The sequence below is a fragment of the Tachysurus vachellii genome, chromosome 3 (genome assembly GCF_030014155.1).
Source record: "Tachysurus vachellii isolate PV-2020 chromosome 3, HZAU_Pvac_v1, whole genome shotgun sequence".
NCBI lineage: Eukaryota > Metazoa > Chordata > Actinopteri > Siluriformes > Bagridae > Tachysurus > Tachysurus vachellii.
Genome location: NC_083462.1, coordinates 11186390 through 11209776, shown reverse-complemented (window position 1 = coordinate 11209776; position 23387 = coordinate 11186390). Strand labels below are relative to the sequence as shown.

The 23387-nt window shown below is 38.7% G+C and overlaps 1 protein-coding gene across 7 annotated transcripts in view; it reads right to left on the bottom strand.

Annotated features, from left to right (window-relative positions):
* Positions 1-8738: 8738 nt before the first annotated feature.
* The window catches only part of LOC132842823 (thyroid hormone receptor beta), a 104255-nt gene continuing 89606 nt past the window's right edge, over positions 8739-23387 (bottom strand). For 5 of the 7 annotated variants that reach the window (XM_060865709.1, XM_060865707.1, XM_060865710.1 and 2 more), the window contains 7 exons: positions 21559-21659; positions 20879-21026; positions 20042-20247; positions 18436-18522; positions 17460-17606; positions 16156-16414; positions 8739-13206 (listed from right to left, as the gene is read on the bottom strand). In XM_060865709.1, coding sequence (XP_060721692.1) covers positions 12965-13206; positions 16156-16414; positions 17460-17606; positions 18436-18522; positions 20042-20247; positions 20879-21026; positions 21559-21659 — 1190 coding nt within the window. In that variant the 3' untranslated portion in view covers positions 8739-12964. The remainder of the gene's footprint in view (positions 13207-16155; positions 16415-17459; positions 17607-18435; positions 18523-20041; positions 20248-20878; positions 21027-21558; positions 21660-23387) is intronic. The other 2 variants (XM_060865713.1, XM_060865714.1) reach the window with 2 other exon arrangements.

Below are 23387 nucleotides of genomic sequence, written 5' to 3'. Positions count from 1 at the left end.
CGACTCTCTCAACTACCTCTGATGTTCACTACTACATCCAGAGTTTAACAGGAATAGGGTTGCAAAATTCTCGGAATTTTCACGGCTGGTAACTTTCCATGGGAATTAATGGGAATACATGGGAATTACTGGGAATTCATTGGATTAACTGTGAATTTACAAAATTGCGGCTTAGCCTATAACAGGGAACTTACTTGTAGTTGAAAAAAATGAAAACCACCAGATTCACTGCAATTTCAATCAACAATCAATCCCATGCATACAGCACTTCACCTACTGCAGGGATATTAAGGTCACACTCCCTAATGTACTGAACATTCCTCCATAACATAACACACATCAATTCATCATCATACGGCTCCCACGTTAAGTTTTTATATTATATTTACGTTTTTATATGATTTATATGAACAAATTCTCATAAATTCCCGATATGTTTCCAACTTGGAATATTTCCAAAATTCCACAGATAAAGTTCCTATGGAAAGTTTCTGGAAATTTACCAGAAATCTTCCACCCCTTTTGCAAACCCTAAAGAGGAACAGCAAAATTTCATGTTGTATGGGATATACTCAGCACCTCCTGAAAGAAAACAAAGCCGTACCGATTGGGATCAGCTCCATGCTGAAGAAGCAGCTTGACCACGTCGGTGAAGCCCAGCAGAGACGAGCAGAAAAGACATGTCTGGCCCAGATGATTCACGCAGTCCACATTCACACCTGAACAGAGAACAGGTATAGACCACAGCACAGTGACTGGTTACACCATCTCAACCTCAGTTCTGCAACACTCGCACATTTTTACTGTTCATAGTGGCTTTATGTGTGTTTATTCCGAAAATTCAGCATGACTTTACACATTTCCTGCTCTGATGGAACAAATCCAGATCTTAAATTCATGGTGTAACCACCGTGTTAGACAAGAAACACAATAACCCTTAATACCCTGATTCAGAATCAGCAAATTTGTTAGAAACAAAAAATCAAAATGACACAAATTGTAAATGACACAGCATATTTAAATCTAAAATTATATACTGAAACTACCTCTCTGTGTTTTACCTTTGCTGAGGTGTTTCTCTGCTTTGTGCAGGTTTCTCTCCCAAGTGAACCGGTGCAGTTGTGCCACCACACCTCCTGTTTTGGAAGTCTTCACCACCGGGTTGACCCCCGAGGCCTATCGCCTTCGGTTCCTCCCTGGGCTCCTCACTGGTCTGTGTGTCCTAGTCTATCCCTGCAGGTGGTGGAACTACTTTACAGTGTGTGACATGAGTCTAAGTTCTTTATCCTTCACATAGTTCTGCAGCATCAATGACTAACAATACTTGGTATGGTCCGTGCCACCTAGGTTCTAAGAGAATTTATGGAATCTGAGGAAATGAAAGAAATGATAGAAGCACACAACCGTTTCAATGAATCTTTGGATCTTCAAATCATGGAATCTCTACGGCAAATCAAACGAAATCAATTGAAGGTGAGTTTCAGTCAAGAAAAAGGAAAAAAATGCCCCAATTTCTTTCATCTGTGAATCCCATTGCAGTTTTTTTTTTAAATTCTGATTAATTATGGTTACATTTCAGAGTGTGGAGAAAGGCTGTCCCAAGAAGAATTTCAGACCCAATAAAACAGTGACTGGAGGGAACGTCTAAAAAATCTTTTGCAAGCGAAATATATATGTTTGGAGAGTTGTATAACAGTTTGCTTGCAGCTCATATTTGTTTATTTATTTTTTTATTTTTAGGTTAAATATTTCATCATTATATATAATGATGAAATATTTAACCTAATAAATAAATAAACAAATAAACATTTTAAATGATATATTTTAAAATATTTTACTTCCCAAATCAAGTTCCCAGTGAAATGCTCTCTGACAACAAATGCAATGAGTTTGCAACCTTTTTCTCTGAGAAAATCAGTAATATCAGAATGGCAATCAATACGGCCTCATATTGTAATGTGGTCAATCAGACCTCATTACAACAACCTCATAAATTTGTCATTTTCTCAGAATTTGACATAATTGATATAAAAACCTTAAAAGAAACAGTACAACATCTTAAAGCATCAACGTGCAGCCTTGACACCCTCCCCACATCCTTTCTCAAAAAGGTACTTAACTGTTAAGAAACTGACTTCTTAAAAATAGTAAATACCTCTCTGCTCACAGGCACTTTTCCAGAGTCCCTAAAAACGGCAGTTGTTAAGCCTCTCCTAAAAAAGAGTATCCTAGACAAAACCATACTTAGCAACTACAGAACAATCTCAAATCTTCCTTTTATAGGCAAGATCATTGAAAAGGTTGTTTTCAATCAGCTGAACAAATTCTTAAACTCAAATGGCTATCTGGACAATTTTCAATCTGGTTTCTGCCAACATCACAGCACAGAGACAGTGCTCATAAAGATAATAAATGATATTCGCTTAAACTCTGATTCAGGTAAAATATCAGTGCTGATGCTACTAGATCTTAGTGCTGCCTTTGACATGGTAGATCACACCATACTCTTACACAGACTGGAAAACTGGGTAGGGCTTTCTGGGATGATCCTCAAATGGTTTAAATCATACCTAAAAGGGAGAGGTTACTATGTAAACATAGGTAACCATAAATCTGAGTGGACATCCATGACATGTGGAGTCCCACAGGGCTCAATTCTTGCACCGCTTCTCTTTAATTTGTATATGCTCCCAATTTGTCAAATAATGAAAAAGAACCAAATTGCTTACCACAGCTATGCAGATGGCACCCAGATATCCTTAGCCCTGTCCCCTAATGACTACAGCCCCATTGACTCTCTATGTAAGTGCATTGATGAAATTAACAGTTGGATGCATCAAAACTTCCTCCAGTTAAACAAAGACAAAACCGAAGTCATTGTATTCGGAAATAAAGATGAAACTCTCAAGGTTAACACACACCTTTACTCTAGGGGTCTAAAGACACAAAATAAAGTCAGAAATCTTGGTGTAATTTTAGAGTCTGACCTTAATTTCAGTAGTCATGTGAAAGCGATAAGCAAATCAGCTTACTACCATCTCAGAAATATAGCCAGAATTAGATGTTTTGTCTCAAGACAGGACTTAGAGAAACTTGTTCATGCTTTCATCACCAGCAGGGTGGATTATTGCAATGGACTCCTTACTGGGATCCGCAAAAAGACCATTAGACAGCTGCAGCTCATACAGAACGCAGCTGCCAGAATTCTGACCAGAACCAAAAAATCTGAGCACATCACTCCAGTCCTCAGGTCCTTACACTGGCTTCCAGTTACATTTAGAATAGATTTTAAAGTATTGTTACTCGTTTATAAATCACTTCATGGCTTAGGACCGAAATACATTACAGATATGCTAATTGAATATAAACCAAGCAGATTACTCAGATCATTAGGATCAGGTCAGTTAGAGATACCAAGGGTTCACTCAAAACAAGGTGCGTCAGCATTTAGTTATTATGCCACCTATAGCTGGAATCAGCTTCCAGAAGATGTGCTTCAACAGTAGACACTTTTAAATCAAGATTAAAAACACGTCTGTTTAACTCTGCATTTACTGAATGAGCACTGTGCTGCTTTACACTGACTGCACTTTTTATCTAAATCACTTTTACTCCTGTTTTATTCTTTTTAACATATTTTAAACTGTTTTTTATCAAAATCACATTTATTTTTTTTAATTGTTCTTTGTTTTTATTATGATTTTTACATATATATATATATTTTTTCTCTCTTATAAACTGTTTTCTAATTTCTATGTAAAGCACTTTGAATGACCTCTGTGTATGAAATGTGCTATACAAATAAACTTGCCTTGCCTTCATTTAATTCATGAAGGTTGGATCTTAATTAAATTAGCTATATGTATAAAGATTTTTTCAAGAATAGTATAAAATTACAATATAATGAATAATTACATTCTCCAAAATGCCCCATATAACACGTTCGCTTTCTTTAAAAAAAAGAAAGAAAGAAAGGTTAATTGTGAGCACTGTCATGCTAAGGAGATTATTACACGTGTTAATTAAAAGACAATAAATGAAGTACTTAAAAAGACTGTAATTTAGGAGCTCAGCATTAAATTAACATGCCAGTCGGTCAAGCATTAGAGTTTTCTTTTATTGTAGTACAACGATTTATTTAGTGAGAAAAATGCTGTTTGAAATAAATAAATAAATAAATGGACAAACCATGGACAATCAACTGTCCTTTTCCTCTCATGTGGCTAATGTGACTCGCTCATGACGCTTTCTGCTCTACAACATTAGAAGGATTCGGCCATTTTTGTCCACACAGGCCGCTCAGGTACTTGTTCAGTCTCGTCATTTCAAGACTGGATTACTGCAACGCACTGCTGGCAGGTCTACCTATGAACACAATTCGTCCTCTGCAAATGATCCAAAATGCAGCTGCCCAGCTTGTTTTCAACCTGCCAAAGTTCTCGCATACCACCCCACTGCAGCGATCCCTCCAATGGCTTCCGGTAGCTGCACGCATCAGATTCAATACACTGATGCTGGCCTACAAAGCCAAAAACCGACCAGCTCCCTCTCACCTTAAAGCCCTCATCACTCCTCGCACTGCACCCCGCACCCTCCGATCTACCAGCACTGCTCGACTGGTTCCACCATCTCTCAGGGTAAGAGGCAAGTATACTACAAGACTCTTTTCTGTTCTGGCACCAAGGTGGTGGAATGAACTTCCCCTAGGGGTTCGGACAGCTGAGTCACTGGCTATTTTCAAGCGGTGGTTGAAGACCTACTTATTCAGGAACACAAAAAACAAACAAACAAAAAAAAAAAACACTTTTTCATTGTAACTTTGAACAATGTTTTAAACTCATGGTATCTTAAGTATGTAACTTAGTGAACCAGCATTAATGTATCCATTGATAGAGATTTAAGCACTTATGTACGTCGCTCTGGATAAGGGCATCTGCCAAATGATGTAAATGTACATGTAAATAAATAAATCACCCATGTTTTGCGAGTTTTAATTAAGGGTTACTGTCTGTAGTAAGCGTGTCGGTTGATTTAAGGACTGACTTCCTTTGGCTCACGTATCTAAGGTCAGTGTAATTGACCTTTTGTGGTGGTTTGGTCACGTACAAAGCGGAAACAACGCTCACGTTGGTACCACAGTGAGGAATCGGGCCTGTGCTCCATTTGTTGTCATTAATCAGGATTATTGGTGTGTTTGGATATGTGTTTTTTACAAACTATTATAAATATGCCTTTTTATGTAGTGTATTTCCATAGTAAGCAGTTATACCAGTTTAATCTAAACTTTATAAACACTGTTCATCCATGTATTCACCGTTCATACTGTAGATGTGTCATAAGGAATAATTAAACATTGATAATATGGAAAAGATACTGTTTCTAATGTGTTGTTGGTTTGGTGCCCATTGATATGCAGTTATAAGAAGTGAGAAAGCAAATGAGATCGCAGAAATATGCCAAGAAAGCAACTATACAGTTTAATATGCTTTAAAACTAATTTGACAAAGTGATGGAGAGCTATATTGTGATAAAGTTCTGAGCTTAACAGAATGATAATTGCACATCTAAAGTATAAAGTCCTTAGTTTTGTGTGGCACCATGGTCCTGGAGAAACGTACTGCAACAGCTATATATGGTTGAAATGTCAATAAAAGCTTCTTGACTTGACTTGATCTGAGGTGGCCTTTAGTTGCTGTTGTCCTAAGCAAGCAAAGTTTGTTAGTGAACGAGGTGTCCATGATGGATGAGCAAGCATCTTACCTTATGTTACCAGTAATGACCTAAATACCTTGCCATTTATGTCATGTGTCTGTATTCTTGAAGCAATCTTAAATCTGCTACCTGTAAGTGGTCTCATTACAGCACTGTATTCTTTGGTACAACCTGATTTTAAGGCAGTGTTTGCTTTCATCAGAATTTTGAATCTAGGGCCACACTTCAGAGTTTGTTAAACTGTGCAGCGTTTTGATATATACGAATTGAAGGTATTACAAAATTCAAAAGTATATGTTTATAAATAGAACTTTGAACAATATGTGTAGGAACTTGGGAAACCTTAGCAAACCCGAGTGACTTTATATTTTATTTTACTTCATTTTATTGACCTTATTTTTAATTAGATTTTTTTTATTTTATAGATTCATTTTAAATTTATGGTGAATTCCAATTATTTTTTTATATTCCAATTATTTATTATGGTAAATTCCAATTATTTTTATACTGCTTTATTAGCAGTATAGACTCAAAAAAATGTACATGGTGTATACAAAAATGCAACGTATTTGGTTTTTACTAGCATTTCTAAGCAGCAATGTCAAATAAGTTGTGAGGCTGCAGCACTGATCTTTTGTGAAAGCTGGTAGCAGATGGCAGCCTAGAGCTCTCTGAGAACACGATAAACTGAGTCAGACTCGGAACAGCAGGATTGCTGAAAGCTGCCCTACTTACAATCATCTGAGAGCAGTTCAGTGAAATCTATCAGAATGACTTTACTCCTGTTTAAAATCTGTTGGTTATTCCTTTTGAGGTGCTTTTATTTGGTCTTTGACTGCGTTCTTGGTCTGGTCATTCACCTCTGACCTCATTGTCCGACAAGGTGTTTTCCAAATTTTGATGTTTGTTATATACACTAACTGAAGCCAGAATATATTGTGCTGTTACTGCAGTCAAACTTTACTCAAACTTCTGAAATTGTTTGTAGACAAATGAGAGCGTTTTAAACTGAGATATGCTTGAACAGTCATGTAAGTCTGGCAGTCCTGATTTCTAATTGAGTGTTAGTGCTGTAACAATGTGTAAAACTCAGATATGGTTTGAATTGGACTGGCTTTTGGCTCCAGCTTTGTTAGATATGTGGGCCACTAGTGAGGCCTTGGTGGGCAGCAAGTGGGCCACCATCCCTAGACCCACACGGTCCCCTAATGTTATTATAACATTGTGGCTAGTCGTCGGGCCCTTATGAGCAGGATGCACAGGAAATCTGGGTCCCCTAGAAATCTTAATGTACACTGTGTGATGCTCTTTTTTTATTTAAGGTAACACGAATTAGTATACACAATGAAGTAAGTCAGTTTAGAGTGAATAATGTGTGAATAATGTTTTTGCTATTTGCACATACTGTCTAACATTTCAGTCGTTTGCTGTTTTGCACAATTCTTTACATTATCTCAGGGACCTGCTGCTATGAAACTGTATTCATTCTAGTATTACTGCACACAATATTGTTGAACATACAGTATTTACACTGGTCGGCGCTGTTTCTGCTTATTGTCTTTTGTGTATTGTCTTTTTTGTATTGTCTTGTAATTTTTTTGTCTGCACTGTATTTTGTCCTGCACTGTTTGCACCAGGTTGCACTTTATGTATCTAGGACTAACTTACTAAGTCTTTATCTCTGTATTTGTTTTACGTAGCACCATGATCCTGGAGAAATGTTGTCTCATTTCACTGTGTACTGCAACAGCTATATATGATTGAAATGACAATAAAAGCTCTTGACTTGACTCTTCTTGACTTGACTTGACTCTTGACTACTGAACTATAAAGTAATGAATTTTTATATATTTCTATACATCTATATCCTTCTGTCTCTTTCCTTCTGTCTAAATTTATTCTCTGTTTCCTTTTCTGGAATTATGGGAATGTAAGGGCAGGCTCATGTATGAATGAGCAAGTTGCCAAGAACCTCTTTATTGTTGGACATGACTTCATGAAGACTGCAAAGGAAACGCTGAATTACATAATTATGCAATTGCCATGTGTAAAAGCAAGATGGCAGCAGTGTCTAAACAGTGTTAGCAATCCTGCTGTTTGTGAGAAATGAGGTCAGAGGCTCAGTCAGATCCAGAGAAAATAAAAGGACTCCAGAATTTCGAGTACAAACCAGTAAAAATTAGACCATGTTTTATTGGTTAGTGAAAAAAGGTTTTCATTTTTTTTTCTTTTGTATTTTGTTAAACTACATATTTGGTTTAAAGTGACATCAGCATATGCTCAATGCTTTGTTTTGATGTCTCAGGTCCCCTACATTCTTTAAAATTTACACCTGACTTCACACATATGTGGACACCTGAGCAGTCACACTCATGTGTGCTTGTTGAACATGCCATTACAGGTTTAGTCCTGCTTTGCTTTTAGAATAAGCTCTACTGCTCCGGTAAAGCTTTCCACTAGATGTTGGAGTGTAGGTGTGGGGATTTGTGTTCATTTAACTAGGTCTGGGGTCCAGTTCATCCCAAAGGTGACGAGTGGGGTTGAGTCAGAGTCAGGGATCTGTGCAAGTCACTCGAGGACTTCTACTCAACCGTAACACACCATAACTTCATGCTTTGTGCACAGGAGCATCATCATGATGGAACAGGGTTGGGCCTTTTAGTTCCAGTGAGGGGAAACTGTAATGCTATAATATACAGAGACATCCTATACAACTATGTGCGTTCAAATTTGTGGTAACAGTTTGAGGGAATAACCACAGATGGGTCTGATGGTTTGGTGTTCCAATACTTTTGCCCATACAACGTTTCAATTAATGGCAATATAAAGATGCATTTTTAAGATATATGTGTTTAAGATCTGTGTGTTTTGTCCACTCCCTTCCCAAACGTGTATTTATATTTGACAACTACTGCCTGCAGCTCTAATAGTGATCTCTTGTGAAGATTCTTTGCTAAATGTCAGGGAGATTTATGAAATGTAAGTAGGCAACCAGGGCTATACAAACACAACACATCTTCCAGGCATTTCTCAAACCAGCTTTATTCCCAGAGCCAGATAATTTTAAACAAATGTTACCATCGTCATCGTTCTCATTTGTCATCAGTTCCTTTATTGTTATTTTTACATTCACCATTAGTCATCAGATACAGGATTGTGTTCTTTAGTGCAACTTTTCTTCCAGGGTACCCAGATTTAATCATGGCTTAAACAATTTAATACCAGGCTTCACTAAGTCACAGTGGCCTTGTGCAACACATTACATTCTGCTTAAAATTCTCAACCCCTTGTTTAGACTCACTTCTTGTCTTACTCATGTTCACATCACAGTTGGACAGGAGGATGTAACGTGAAGCTATAGGTCAATGGGTTTGTGAGCTAACAGACACTTTAGGAAAAAATACCCAGGATCACTCTGGATACTTACACACGTGGACAAAATTGTTGGTACCCTTCGGTCAATGAAAGAAAAACTCACAATGGTCACAGAAAAAAACTTTAATCTGACAAAAGTAATAATAAATAAAAATTCTATGAATGTTAACCAATGAAAGTCAGACATTGCTTTTCAACAATGCTTCAAAGGAATTATTTAAAAAAAATAAACTCATGGAACAGGCCTGGACAAAAATGATGGTACCCCTAGAAAAGACTGAAAATAATGTGACCAAAGGGACATGTTCATTCAAGGTGTGTCCACTTAATAGCATCACAGGTTTCTACAATCTTGTAATCAGTCAGTGGGCCTATATCTAGGGCTCCAGGTAGTCACTGTGTTGTCTGGTGACATGGTGTGTAACACACTCAACATGGACCAGAGGAAGCAAAGGAAAGAGTTGTCTCAGGAGATTAGAAAGAAAATTATAGACAGAAGGGTACCAACAATTTTGTCCACGTGTGCATTTAGGTTACGCTGTTCAGAATATCGAAGCACTCCTTTAAATTGAATCCAGTTAGTTAGCTCATTGACTTTTTAAACCAGCCTCACCACTGTACATCGTGTACACATCTACATCATATCAAATGAAATTTGTTGCCAAAACAAAAAGACACAGGATACACAGAATGCATTACCGTTATTAAAGGTACCCCTCCTGAGTTTAGATTAGACAGTTGAAGAGGGAGGTAAGTGCTATACTTTATTATAAACGATTAGGATTATTGGGGTAGAGGTGTGCGTGGGACTGTTGGTAATCCCATCCCAAACAAATTCTGACCAATCCCACAAGCTCCTACAGAAAGTTTGACCAACCCTGCCTACTCTTAGAGAAAGTTCGATTAAACCCATCTGCTTCTATTTTTGACAAACCCTGCCTGCTCTTTCAGTATGACTAACCCCCAGTCACGCAGAAAGTATAACTATTCCCACTCGCTCCTACAGAAAGTCTGTCTAATCCTGCCTGCTCACCGAGTCCTGCAAAAAGGTTTACTAATCCCAATCATGCCCACAAAACTTTTGACTAATTCCGGCCTCTCCTGAAGAATGTTTGACCAATCGCACCTGTGCCTGCTAAAAGTTTGAGTAATTTCACCACCTCGTGCAGAAAGTTTGACCAGCAGCACCAGCAGAAATCCTGACTAAACATGCCTGCAGAAAATTTGACTAATCCCATTCACTCCTGCAGTAATTTTGACCAATCCTACCTACTCGTGCAGAGATTTTGACCCATTACTCCTGCTCTTGCAAAAAGTTTGACAGATCCTGCCTGCTCCTGCAGTATGACTAATCCCCCACAGCCACAGAAGTCCAACTAGGATGTCCAACTAATACCACTGCTCCTGCATAGAAATCAGGACCAATCCCACCTTCTACTACCTAATCAATGACTAATTCCCCTGCTCATGCTGAAGGAAAAAGGACCAGTCCCACCTACTCTTGGAGAAAGTCGACTAATCCCTCTGTTCCTGCAGAAAAATCATGATTAATCCCACCTGCAAATACAGAAAGTTTTACTAATCCTGGATCAAACCCGACTGCTTTATGACCATATTTTTAAACTGGACCACAATAAAACAATCCCTGAAGGATGGACAAAGAAACCCAATAAATGTGATAAAAATACACTTCTTTGTTAAAGATCATGGCGTTTATTTTTTTTCCTATACCCCCCGGGGGAACCCAGTCCCGATACACACCTCTGTTCAGGGCCATTCGTTCAGGATGAGTTGCTTTCTGATGCTAACTGGCTCATTCTTTTTGGGATAGTGAGCCATAACACTGGAAGGAATTAACCAATAACTCTAACATATATTTAACCACCTTATCAACAGCAAAAGATTTTGTTAGGCTTCTGAGAACAGAACATTATTATCGTTGATGGTGAACTGGGGAAAAATTCTCATTGTACGCAAACCTGTAAAAATATCTGCAGAAAATATAAAATTTTTATACTGTAAAATAATTCATTTTCATTTTCCTTTTCACTGAAACTCTGTAAACGGACATCTCTCTTTCTCTCTCTCTCCATACAGATGGGTGGATCTGCAACCTGGGATGACATTTGACTCTGTCTCAAACCACATACTACCATTCTTAGTGAGTAAAAATAGTAGACCGTTTTTTCTTGTCCTTCTGTTTTCGACACACTATCTAGTACGGTACTATGTGAGCATGAGGGTTTAATACATGACCTTAATGGAAGTGTTGATACAATCATGCTAACTTGGCTAACAGTGAATGGTTATGACCTATTAGCATGATGCCATTTGCATAATGCTAGCAGGTGGCTACATGAGTGCATTCACTGTTAGCAGCACTAATATTTCTGACTGATGTATTTATTGAATTCCAGCTGAACATCTCTGTTACACCTTTCTCTCTGTGCCTCACCTCACATCCTGATTGTCTGTGCATTTCCTCTGAGTCTGTGCACTGTCTGCACATACTAATGCGAGTGAGTGTGTGTGTGTGTGTAGTCATAAATAAGCCAAAACACTGGAGCAAATCATTGCTTACGAAAGGCATCACTTTTTACAGACAAAATCAAGCTTGAGGCAAATTGTTGCGGTTGATTTTTTTTTTTTGTTTGTTTTTTTTTTGTTTTTTGTTTCGCTGTTTTTTCTTTTTATACAAAATGACCAGTTTTCATTATCTCTTAATGAATGGTAGAGGTATGTGATGTGAAAAGTGTTTCGCAGTACAATATGATGTCAGAGGATGATGTCAGAGTAAGATGTCACCTAGGAAAAACAAATAACAACAAAAAAAAAAGTGAAAGAAAGAAAAATTGTCTCCTTGACATCCTCTATACCTCAGAGGTCACGTTGTGTAATGATGCAGTGGGCTGTTTCTGCCTCAGCACTCACTGATCTGTGTGTGTGTGTGTGTGTGTGTGTATGAATCATCCAAATTCTGACTGAAAAGAGGTATAAATAGACAAACTCATAGCACCAACAAGTCCGAGCTGAGGCATCACCTTTGTCTAACTTGTGAAAATATACAAAACAGATAAAAGTTCCTACGAGGTAAGAGAGACAGTCACAGACAGTCCGGTAGAGTGAAGGATCTGAAGTTGGGTGGGCATGAAATAGGACAGAACATGCCTTTGGGAACACATTTTGGCACCTAAACAGTGGCAATCTTCAACAAAAGCAAATTTTGGCGTCTAGATCAGCGACTGTATGCTTTGATCTGTGGTAGATTTGTTGGAAATGACTCTCGATACCCCTTACATCACATCCTTCCTACGTTCTGATGTTTTGTGAACAGTACATAAGAACTCATTTTTGTGTGTGTAAACCTGTGAATGAATGAAACTATTTTCTCAAATCATTTTCTCGATCTGTTTTTAGTAAGTAGTGTGAAAACTTTAAGGAGCAGAGGTTCATTTGTGTGCGGGTTTTTTTTTTTTCTTTCCCCGAGCGGGACATAGATCTGACTTCTACTAGATGTGGAATGTTGCATGATACAAATGCATAGATCACACAACCGAGTGCGTGATGAGCCAACGCCAGCAACTAGTCGATATACTCACTCACAAATCTGTACAACAAAAATACACCTTGGGTAACTGAGAACAACAATATACAAGACAGAGAGAAAGAGAGAAAGAAAAAAAAATGCTATTCACATGTACCCGCATTGAAAAAGGAATGGTCCGTCTAGAAATGAGGGCCGAGAGCTACTTTAAATCTGTGGAATGCAACGGCACTCAGTAGTGAGAAAACAGAGCTCGTCGAACGTGTCCGAAGAGGGCTGGGTGTGGTTACGAGCCACCTGTGGATGGGGTCACATGAGGATGGGCGGGCTTGGTCAGTCCTCAAACACCTCAAGGAAGAGGGGAGGAAACAGCTCGGTGGGACACTCCACCTTCATGTGCAGGAAGCGGCTGGCGTGGCATGCGCCGATCATGCGCAGGTCTGTCACCTTCATCAGCAGCTTGGGCCAGAAGTGTGCCACCTTGTGCTTGCGATAGTTGACATAGTGCTCGAAGGCCAGCAGGAACTCCTCCTGGCATCGCTCGATCCGGTCCACGCTCGTCAGTCCTGGACGATCTGCAAAGGATAGCGTAGAGCCTTACATGGGAGTTATATTGAATCCGGCACGGTGTGGAAACCTTAGGATGGTCAACTCCAGTATTTGTTCACACCCTCAAAAATGATAAGAATAATATTTTCTATTCAATTCAGTTCAAATTCTATTCAATTGCCGTTAACAAGGCGAATTGTGGGATGTGGTAACTTAGTGGTTAAGGTGTTGGAAGGCTGATTGGAAGGTTGTGAGTTTGAATACCAGGTCTACTAATCTCAGCAAGGCCCTTAACCCTCAACTGTATAGGGGGTTAGGTGTATAAAAATTGGAAAAGGTTGCTCTGGATAAGGGCATCAAATGTGCTGTAAAACAACAGACTCTTCCAAAGCCGCTTTACAGGAATATAACGCTTGGTAAGATGATGATAGAATTTAAAATAAAAGGGTGGCAAAGAAAAACTCCCTTAGATCAAATGAAGAAGAAACCTTAAAAGACTCAAAAGGGAATCCATCCTCCTCTGTGTGATACTGGATAGTGTGATTTTAATAATTTTTCTTTCTATAACCGTACATGATATAGTCAAGAGCAATTGTGTAAACAGGAGCTTTTGAGTAACTTAAGAGGACTAGAATAATTTCTGAATTCTTATAGTTTTAACATTAATTCCTTCCTGCCGAAGTCATCGAATGTTTAATGACAGACTTGAGCGCAAAACGGACCGCAACAACAGCAGTCCAGTATATAATATATAATCAATATATAATATATAATGTATATAAAATTAGTTCAGTGCCTTTAAAAAAAAATTAAGCTGATTTACTTCTTAATTTTTTTTTTCCCAACCCACCAGTTAGGCCCCTTACACACAACAGATGCTACTAATCTAGCACAGTGAACGCTAGCGCTAGTTATCTTTTCATGCACGGAGTGGAGTAGCACACTCAGAGGATACCAATGTCCGTCCCCTTTCACATGCAAGGGCTTACAGACGCCTACGATTCTGACTAATGTGTCTGTGATTGACAGGCGGGATGAAGCATGCAGTCTCTTCGAATCTGAAAGCCAAATTTGGCTTTGGCTTCATTTGCAAACTCTGGATAAAATAAGGTGAATACTCAAACATTTTTAGATTTATTTCAACACAGTACATTTCACACAAATAAATTACAGCTTAATTCTGCAAAGCCCAATTTAGAATTGTTGGCATTTACAGTTCTGCTTATATTTCCTATGATGTTTGCAGCTGGACAACTCTAGTAATCAAAGAAACTGGAATTTTCATGTCTTGTTTTTCTCACTCACAGTCCTCCTTATTCTGTCTCAGTGTTTTTATTCTCTTACAAAATATTAACTCCAGGTCAGTAGCATCCTCATGGTGTACGCCTTCATTCGCTTATTATGGGGAGGTATTTTTCATCATGACCATATTAATAATGGACTGTGTATCAATCATGTGCTACGGTGGCTTAGTGCTTAGTTAGTTGCCTCGCACCTTTAGGGTTGGGGTTTGATTGTGTGGTGTTTGCATGTTCTCCACATTTACATTTACAGCATTAGACAGACGCCCTTACATTTTATCTCATTTTTATACAAATGAGCAATTGAGCTTTAAGGGCCTTGTTCAGAGACCCAGCAGTGGCAGCTTGGTGGACGTAGGAATCGAATTCACAACCTTCCGATTGGTAGCCCAACACCTTAACCACTAGGCTACCACAACCCTATCCATCCCACATCCACATGCTTCAAGGGTGTCCAAAGACATGTGTTTGTAGGCTGACTGGCATCTCTAAATTGTCTGTAGTGTGTATGTGTGTTTGATTGTGCCCTGTGATGGTTTGGCACCCCGTCCACGGGGCAATATATATTGCCCAATTAATCCATATTTCCCCATAGCCTTAAATGCACTAATGAACCATAGCCAGCTCTACAGTTCTTTGTTATTTCGTTCCAATAACGAAACTTCCTACAAGGTCATTTCAGAGTTTTTCTGTTTCCACTGTGGTCCGAAATCGAGTCCAATCTGTATTTTACAAACACTACAGAGCAGTTTACTGCAAAATAGCGCACATTTCATGGTATTCATTTCATATACGTTCATTTTGCTCATGTTCATGAAGGGTTTCAGTGATTCTGGTAGATGAGTTGACTGTAAGTAATAGAGAAGGTGATTAGTAATGGAGGCTGAATTTCTAAAGCCCTTAAAAAGCAGAGCAGACTTTAATTCTCAGTTGATAGCAAGTAACATGATGATCATCGATTGGGATTTATGGCTCCAAGCAGAACACGTCTGTTCACCTGAACTAGATACAATAGCAGCTAACTGTGTGAGAGCGATAGAGAGAGACACTGACGCTGCAGTCTTTAACAACTGATTGCGATTATCACAGCTCTAGTGTAATCACATTTTAATCTAAGTCGCTGAGTGGTTTCCCTTGAGTGGCCTGTGTAATCCTGGGTAATCGCTGCTGGGAAGGACTGCCATAGCTGATTTAATGCCTCTTAAATACATTCCCAGTACAGGTCAAAAGCTATAGAGAAGAAAAGGGACGATACGTTTGTGCTGAAGGTTGTCATCGGTTCAGCGTCATCATACTTTGAAGGGATTATGTACGGGATACTATTTGAGTTCTCAATTCATATGTTTTATTTTACGGATTACTTTTGATTCAATAATTTTTTTAGCTAAAGCAGGAATTTCCAAAGTCTGTACTGCTGGGCGCAATCGCAATACAAAACCTGACAGGAATCTCCTCCCTTTCCCTTCTTACTCCTCCTACTCAGATTATAAACACCTTATTAGTTGGTCTGCTATGCTGTGTTTGTGGGTGGAGCTTAAAATTTGAAGTATGTTGTTTTACTGAGGTTAATAAAAGTGTTGTGCTAGAAGTAACGTTTGTGCCACTTCTTTGCCTCTTCAATGCTCAGTGAGTTCCAGTGAGCTGCTTATTAAATTCACTCAGGTTAATACGTACCTGAAGAGAGCAGAATGACGGCTTGTAGCAGCGCCACCTCCGAGTCATCCAGGTTGAAGGAGGAAAGAGAGACCCCAAGATCAAAGATGGCATCCGAGACCACACCCAGGCCGCCATTCTTTAGCTGGCCACGAGTAACAGCCATCTCGCCATTGAGCGTGAGTGTCTCGCTCTCGGGGTCATAACGCACGGCTGCACGCAGAGACATGATCTCCATACAGCAGCCTTTCAGCAGGATGATCTGATCTTCACAAGGCAGCTAGAGCACAAAACTGACATTAGGGTTATACCAGACAACACATACACCAAACTATTATGCTTTGTGCTTCCTTATTCATTTAGCCTTTCCATTGTTAGCAAAGCTAACATGCTTTCATGAGCTGACAGTAAATAAATCAACTAATAATTTTTTTAAAATTTGAGAATCAAAAGGATTTTGCATATTTTTCTTCCTTAAAATATTCACTTGTATTAAATGTCTTGCATGAACACAAACAAGTTTCAGATCCAGTGGAGTTACACAAAATTACTAACTACTATTATTTCACTTTAAAATGAAAAAGCATCAACTTTCCAGAATTCAGATTAAAAAAAAAGGTCAAATCCAATTTAACAACTATGGATTCACTCATACTGATAGGGTTAAAAAAAAGAAAAGAAAAAATGCTAATCAACCGATGAGGCAAAATGTTCAGAGATCACAATAATGGCAGTCAGAGAAAAACCGGACCACAATCTGCTTTATGTATTTTTTTAGCATCTTAATAGGATAAAAGCAACCTGATAAAATATCTTAATATCATTAATAGAGTGTAAGGATGGCTGTGGTGAGCGTGCAGTACAGTATCAGCGAGTATAGTCCTTTAAGCTATTCAGGTGTTGAGTGTGAAGCAGTGAAGCGAGTGTGTAGAGAAAATGTTCAGTTGTGTGAGCACTAGGATTTTCCACCATGATTAAGGTGCATAACACATTGTTTGGGCAACCGACATGTTCCAACACACCACTTATTAATGATTTATTAATATTAATTAGGTTACACATTTTAGTATCAGTGTCAGAATCTGTAGTGATGAGAACCAGAAATCATGTACGTACTAGTCCTTCGTCTGAAAAATATATATTATCAGTATATGGGGGGCTTCACGATCAATCCAAATTTTCTTATGATTATTTATTTTTTTCAATTACATGCAGGCATTTGAGTAAGCAACTTACTAAGTAAATCATTAAATATTTTATGACTTTATATGTATAATTTACCTTTCTGAAACTGAAGGTTGTTTTACAACTGATGAATAACTCACCTCACAGAACATAGGCAGCTTCTTGGCGAAGTCCACCACTCGGGTGATGGCCGGGGTGATGATTTTTGTAAACTGACTGAAGGCTTCGATGTCCACCTTGCTGCCCTCCGGTGTGCTGACGATCGTCCCCTGACCTATGTCTTCAGCCTGAAATGACAGGAAATGGGAGGAGCAGGGTGCTTAGCAACGCGTGACTGGCAGCTAATGCACCAATTCCACTTGGAAATTTACCACATCAGACACATTAAGTCCTCACTCCCTTCTACATAGCATGAGAAAAAGACACGGAGTCACAAAGCACATTGCAAAAATAAATAAATAAATAAAATAAAATAAAAAAAAAAAGGTCTGAGGTGCCCAAGTTATTCAGAAGAAAAGGAGGACGGGGAGGAGAAGAAGAAGGAAACTTAAACGACAGGACGACCAGAGGAAGTGGGAGCAGAGCTGTTTCTTATAGATTTCTTTGTTTATATAGTAGTGTCTTTGACTAGGGTTATTCACTGATAAAGTCAGGGTTTTGAGGTGTTTTTTTTTCTTGGAAAATTTACTTTGTGCCCTTCTGACCAGGAATAACGTGTAAGATGAAGCATGAAAAGGACCAGATTGAGGAAAGAGCAGACAAGGGTGCTGAGTACAGCGCAAAAACCCAGCCTTGGACCTCTTTCTTTCTCTTTTGGCATCCACCCCCCCGTTCCATTGTTGTGATCGGTACAGTTATCCCTTAAGCTTTCCTCTCCTGTGTACACCCTCAGTCTGACACAGCGAGCAACAGCACTACACAAACATGGCAAACAGATGCTTCAAGCATTTAGCACATCGATCTATTCACAAAAAAAAAAATAATGAAATAAACAACAACAAAAAAAAAGACAGAATGGAAGCAGCCGACATTTTCATAGAGCGCCTTTCTGGGTAAAAAAGTAAATAAAAATAAAAATCACAACAGCTCAAATGTATTTGGTCTATTGGTTCTTACCTTGGTTTCCTTCACCCCCACTGCACTCTGGTCAGAAGTATAGAATAAATTACAAGTTATTTCATTAAGTAGCATTGCTTCCTCGACCTGTTGGGCAATCAACAGGGATCGTGAAGTTTCAATGAAGAACCCGAGTCAAGCCAACTAAAAGAAAAACAAGTTGAAACTGAGGACAGATGAGACAGTGCAGACAGAAACAAAGTGAGGTCATGAGATTGCGTGGTGTTTCCATGGAGTTTAAGATGTTAAGTGGCGTAATCAGATACACAAGGCGATACGACAAGGGCGATAATCACTGCTAAGATCGACCCTTTTCAGATATCCACCTTATTTTTCAAGGTTTGTTAACATGAAATGTGCATGTCTTACTGTCAATGCAGTTCTATTTAATTAGAATAATGTCCAGAATATAATTTGAAAGCATATGGATTTTGTTAGTAGGGCTGACATGGAAACCCACGGCAAAGTCCTGAGACAGACAGTAAATCTGTAGAGGACAGTTAGAATTTAAAGAAAACACGGGAAAAGCAAATTGGTTATAGACCAAAAACATGAGGACAAGAGGAAACAGAAAATTAGAGGAAGGCAGAAAAAAGAATTGAGCACTTCAGTAGATTGATTTGGTCGAACTGACTGAGGAAAATGACTGAGCTTGAGATAAGGCAAAAGAAGCAGATAAAACTGTAAAAGATGTTCTATTAAAGTTAGTGCTGCTGCCTTTGTAGAACAGTCCCCAGCGTCCAGCTAACACACTCCCACTCTACAAGATACAAAAAAAATGGGCATATTAATACAGGGAACACAGTGAGGGCAGGAAATGGGACATGTGTGACAAATGTTAGGGGCATAATAACTGGGAAAGGGGAATTGGCAGTTGGGAAAATGAAGGAACAATTTAGAAATCAGGAACTGGGAAAAGTGGTGTCAGGATGGTGGGAAATTGGAAGAATGAACTGGAAAGCATGGCCTAGGAGGTGGGAAACAGGAAGAACGCAAGAGAGGTCTGGCTAGTGGGAACTGGGAAAGAGGGGTCTGGGTGGTGGTAATTGGGAAGAGGTGTCTGGAAAGTGGTAAATGGGAAGAGGGGTCTGGAAGATGGTAAATGGGAAGAGGGGTCTGGAAGATGGTAAATGGAAAGAGGGGTCTAGAAGGTGGGAAATGGGAAGAGGGGTCTGCAAGGTGGTAAATGGGAAGAGGGGTCTGGAAGGTGGGAAATGGGAAGAATGGTCTGGAAGGTGGTAAATGGGAAGAATGGTCTGGAAGGTGGTAAATGGGAAGAGGGGTCTGGAAGGTGCTAAATGGGAAGAGGGGTCTGGCTGGTGGGAAATAATGAAGTAGGAAAATTAATTGGGATGCAGAAAAATATGTGTTAGGGATTGTGATGTAAAAATTAGAAGAACAGTATGTCGGGTAATGAAGATTTGGCAAAACGTAAACTGGGATGTATGAACAGGGACATCTTGTTTCCAACAAGAGACAGTTGGTAGTGGACAGTATTAGGCAACTAGAAAAATTTAGGATGGAATGTATGGACTGGCTGGTTGACCAAACAAAACACAAAACACGACTATGAAATCTGATTTGGTGGACGGAGGTGAATTCTCACCAAGAATTTGCGCTTCTGTTTCCAGTGGTTGCCCTGGGCATTGGTGGTCATGTGGGCCTCAGTGACTACGCGGATCAGCTCCCATTCCTCCTGCGTTGGCTCAGGTCGCTCCCACACCATCTTCTGCTGCTCCTCACGCTTCCGCCGCTCCCGGTTCTCCTCGATCAGCTTCCGTTTGGCCATACGCTTGCTGTCATCCAGCACCACTAAAGAAAGGGAACAGGTGGATTGATTAATTATTTTATACGGTTTTAAAAGGACAGTGTTAAAGGTTATGATGGATGACTAAACAAAAAATGACTGACGATGTCGTTTTTTTCGAACCATTTTTCGAGCATATCGCCATGGTGATACGTGGTACTCTATATGAATTCACTTCACGTATCATGTGGAACAGAATACTTCTCTGTATGTCATGGTTATGTATTAGTATATTATGACAAGTAGGTCCACAAGTTGAATTTCATAATACATGGCCTCCAATTATGTGGCACAAACAGGTGATGTGAAGAGAATTTGCTTAAGGTGACGTGGACTAATTTTATATCACTGTCATTCCAAACTTGATCTAAAGTATAATATTCTTTAGTAATCATCCTCATGCTCGGTTGCTATTGCTATATGTCATTTTGTAATGCCATGTTGCTGCAATATATTCATTTGTGATCAGATATTATAAAAAAAGTGGTACAGCTATACTTTGCTTCCAACTGTTCTAGAAAAGAAATAGAGTCCCTACCTCAAGCTTCCATGTCTGTAAAATATTCTAAGGTTTTTATGTATTATTCTGTAGGTCTTTTGAATCAAATACTATTTAAGTACACCGAGTAGACTCACAGTCGGTCGCCATTCCAACAGCAATGCATTTCTTGAAGCGGCATTCCTGGCACTGGTTCCGCGTGACTTTGTCGATTACACACTTCCCCTCGTATTTACATGCATAGGTCGGGTTCAAGTTCTTCTGGATTGTACGCCTGAAAAAACCCTGGAGTAAGGAAGAATATAAATATTATGTGTTGTGGCTGCATCTCTTAGCAACTGTGAATAAACTGTCACACAGTAAACTGTCTAATAAATATTCAAGGCAGTGTGACCAGTCTAGAGGGTCACTTAGGCTGTGTTTATGAAGTTGGATATCTTTCTTTATCGACAGCACGACAAAGCTATAACGGCAATATTCATATCAATGTGTTTGTTTTAAACATACCAACGTACCACCAAAAGTCCCCATCCGATGTGGTACTACAGGATAAATGTATTAACACTCCTAATAAACAAATTCAAATATGTAATTGTTCATACGGTGAAGGAACGCTGTGATTTTAAGTGATTTTTTTTATTTTTTCAATCCAATAGAAAGACTGGTTAGGGAACAACAGTTCTAGGCTGCTATACCAGGAACAGTGATGACAGGAACTAGGTTGTTTCACAGACATTAAATGTGTATAAAAGTGGATAAAAACTCATATGGTTCATTAATAAATAAAAAAATGTTCAGAGCTGGAACTGATTCTTACCTTGCAGCCCTCACAGGTGATACACCGGTAATGGTACCCTGTTGCTTTGTCTCCACACACTACACAAAGTTCGTCCTTGTCCAGGTAACTTGGTATGTACCCTGGATAGGACACACAAATTGCAAATGTCTACATAAGTAAAAATAAATTCTTACATGTAGCGCTAAAAAGTAGTATTAATGCAGTATGTATTAATGTTAAACTAATTACTAATTACTAAACCGATATAAGAAAGGAATTAAATATGGTAAATATTTAAATATAAGTCTAAATAAAATTAAATATAAATTTTTTTTAATTAAACTTACTTATTTAACTTATATTTAAATTAAAAATTAAATATAAGTGTAAATAAGAAATGATCCAAAGTTCCAAAAAGAAAAATCGCACAAATGTAACACAGCAAATATATATATATATATATATATGTATATATATAAAACACAAGATGATTGATCGGGAAAACTAAAGCTCTGGAAACTACTACATAAATTACAGATCAATAAAGTGTTGCAAAGCAAGCCAAGCTAAATCCCCAACTCTCATGCAGTGTGTGATTCTGAGGCACGACTTCACAGGTGCTCCAGAACATGAATCAATAGAGTTTATGATCAATAAGAGTGCATAAGGTCATTGTCCCAATAAGACCAGGCCATCTGCTCCTCTACATGTGCCTCAACTGGCATGCTGGAAATCAATACACTGAACAATACATACAATACAAGCCAAACAAAAATATCAATATTAAACATGTCCAGCACAAATATAAAGACGTATACACTGTACAGTGGCCGCAAAAGTGCTTTTAGACCTTAATTATAGACCAATAAATTTGAGTTGGAGAAGCAAAATCAATGCTCTTCTCCTCCTCACACTGTCCATCAATCACTCTAAATGGCAAAGAATTACTTTTCACCAAACACCTTACCTGAGTATTTCGTATTTTCATTTAAAAAAAAAAAAAAACAAGAAATCGTTTGCAATAAATAAATAAATAAAAAAATTAACACAAGCAAGCATTTTGTAACTCACAGTTCAAGATTTATTAAAATTATTCATTTAAAAAAAGCATAACAAAAAACCCACAAGTCACAGGTGATGATGATGATGATGATAATAATAATAATAATACATTCACTGTAAAACATGTAATATACAGCTATAAATAAATAAGAAATTTAATACTTAAGTATTTTAAACATTTGCTGTGACGTCATTTTCTTTTCCTTTCCTTTCATGTTTTCACTAATGCAAAGGTTTCTTTTTTTTTGCCTGTGTTTTGCAGTTATCACAATGCAAATGTTTTAAACTCTGCCTTCTAATGTGTGTGTGACTCACAATCCATATGTGCTACGTCAGTACCTTTCTTATGCGGCACCTGAATCCACTGCATCTGAGAAAAGTCTGGTCTGTCATCAGAAAAGTAATCAGGCTGCTGGTAGTGGCTAAGTGGTACCTCCATGGTGCAGTACTCGCTCTTAAACGCCGGGTTGGTGCCAGGATAAGTGCCCGAGTACACACCCGTTAACGGCTGACCGGGCGGCCAGGCCTGCTCCATGCAAGAAGGGTTGTGGTGTAACGGCTGAGACTCGCAATGACCAAAAGCAGATACGTCTCCTCCGTACATACAATATTCACTTCCGCCTGGGACCGTGTAGCCTCCGGCCATGCCATGTGGCATCTCGTACATGTCCGGCATACAGTAATTCATCACTACGGCCTTTTAAGGTGCAACAACAACAGCAACTGTTTAGTTATTACACCAGAAAGCTCATAAGATCTAAGGTTTGAGAAATGGATCACGGATCGACGTGTACAAGTCAAATGAG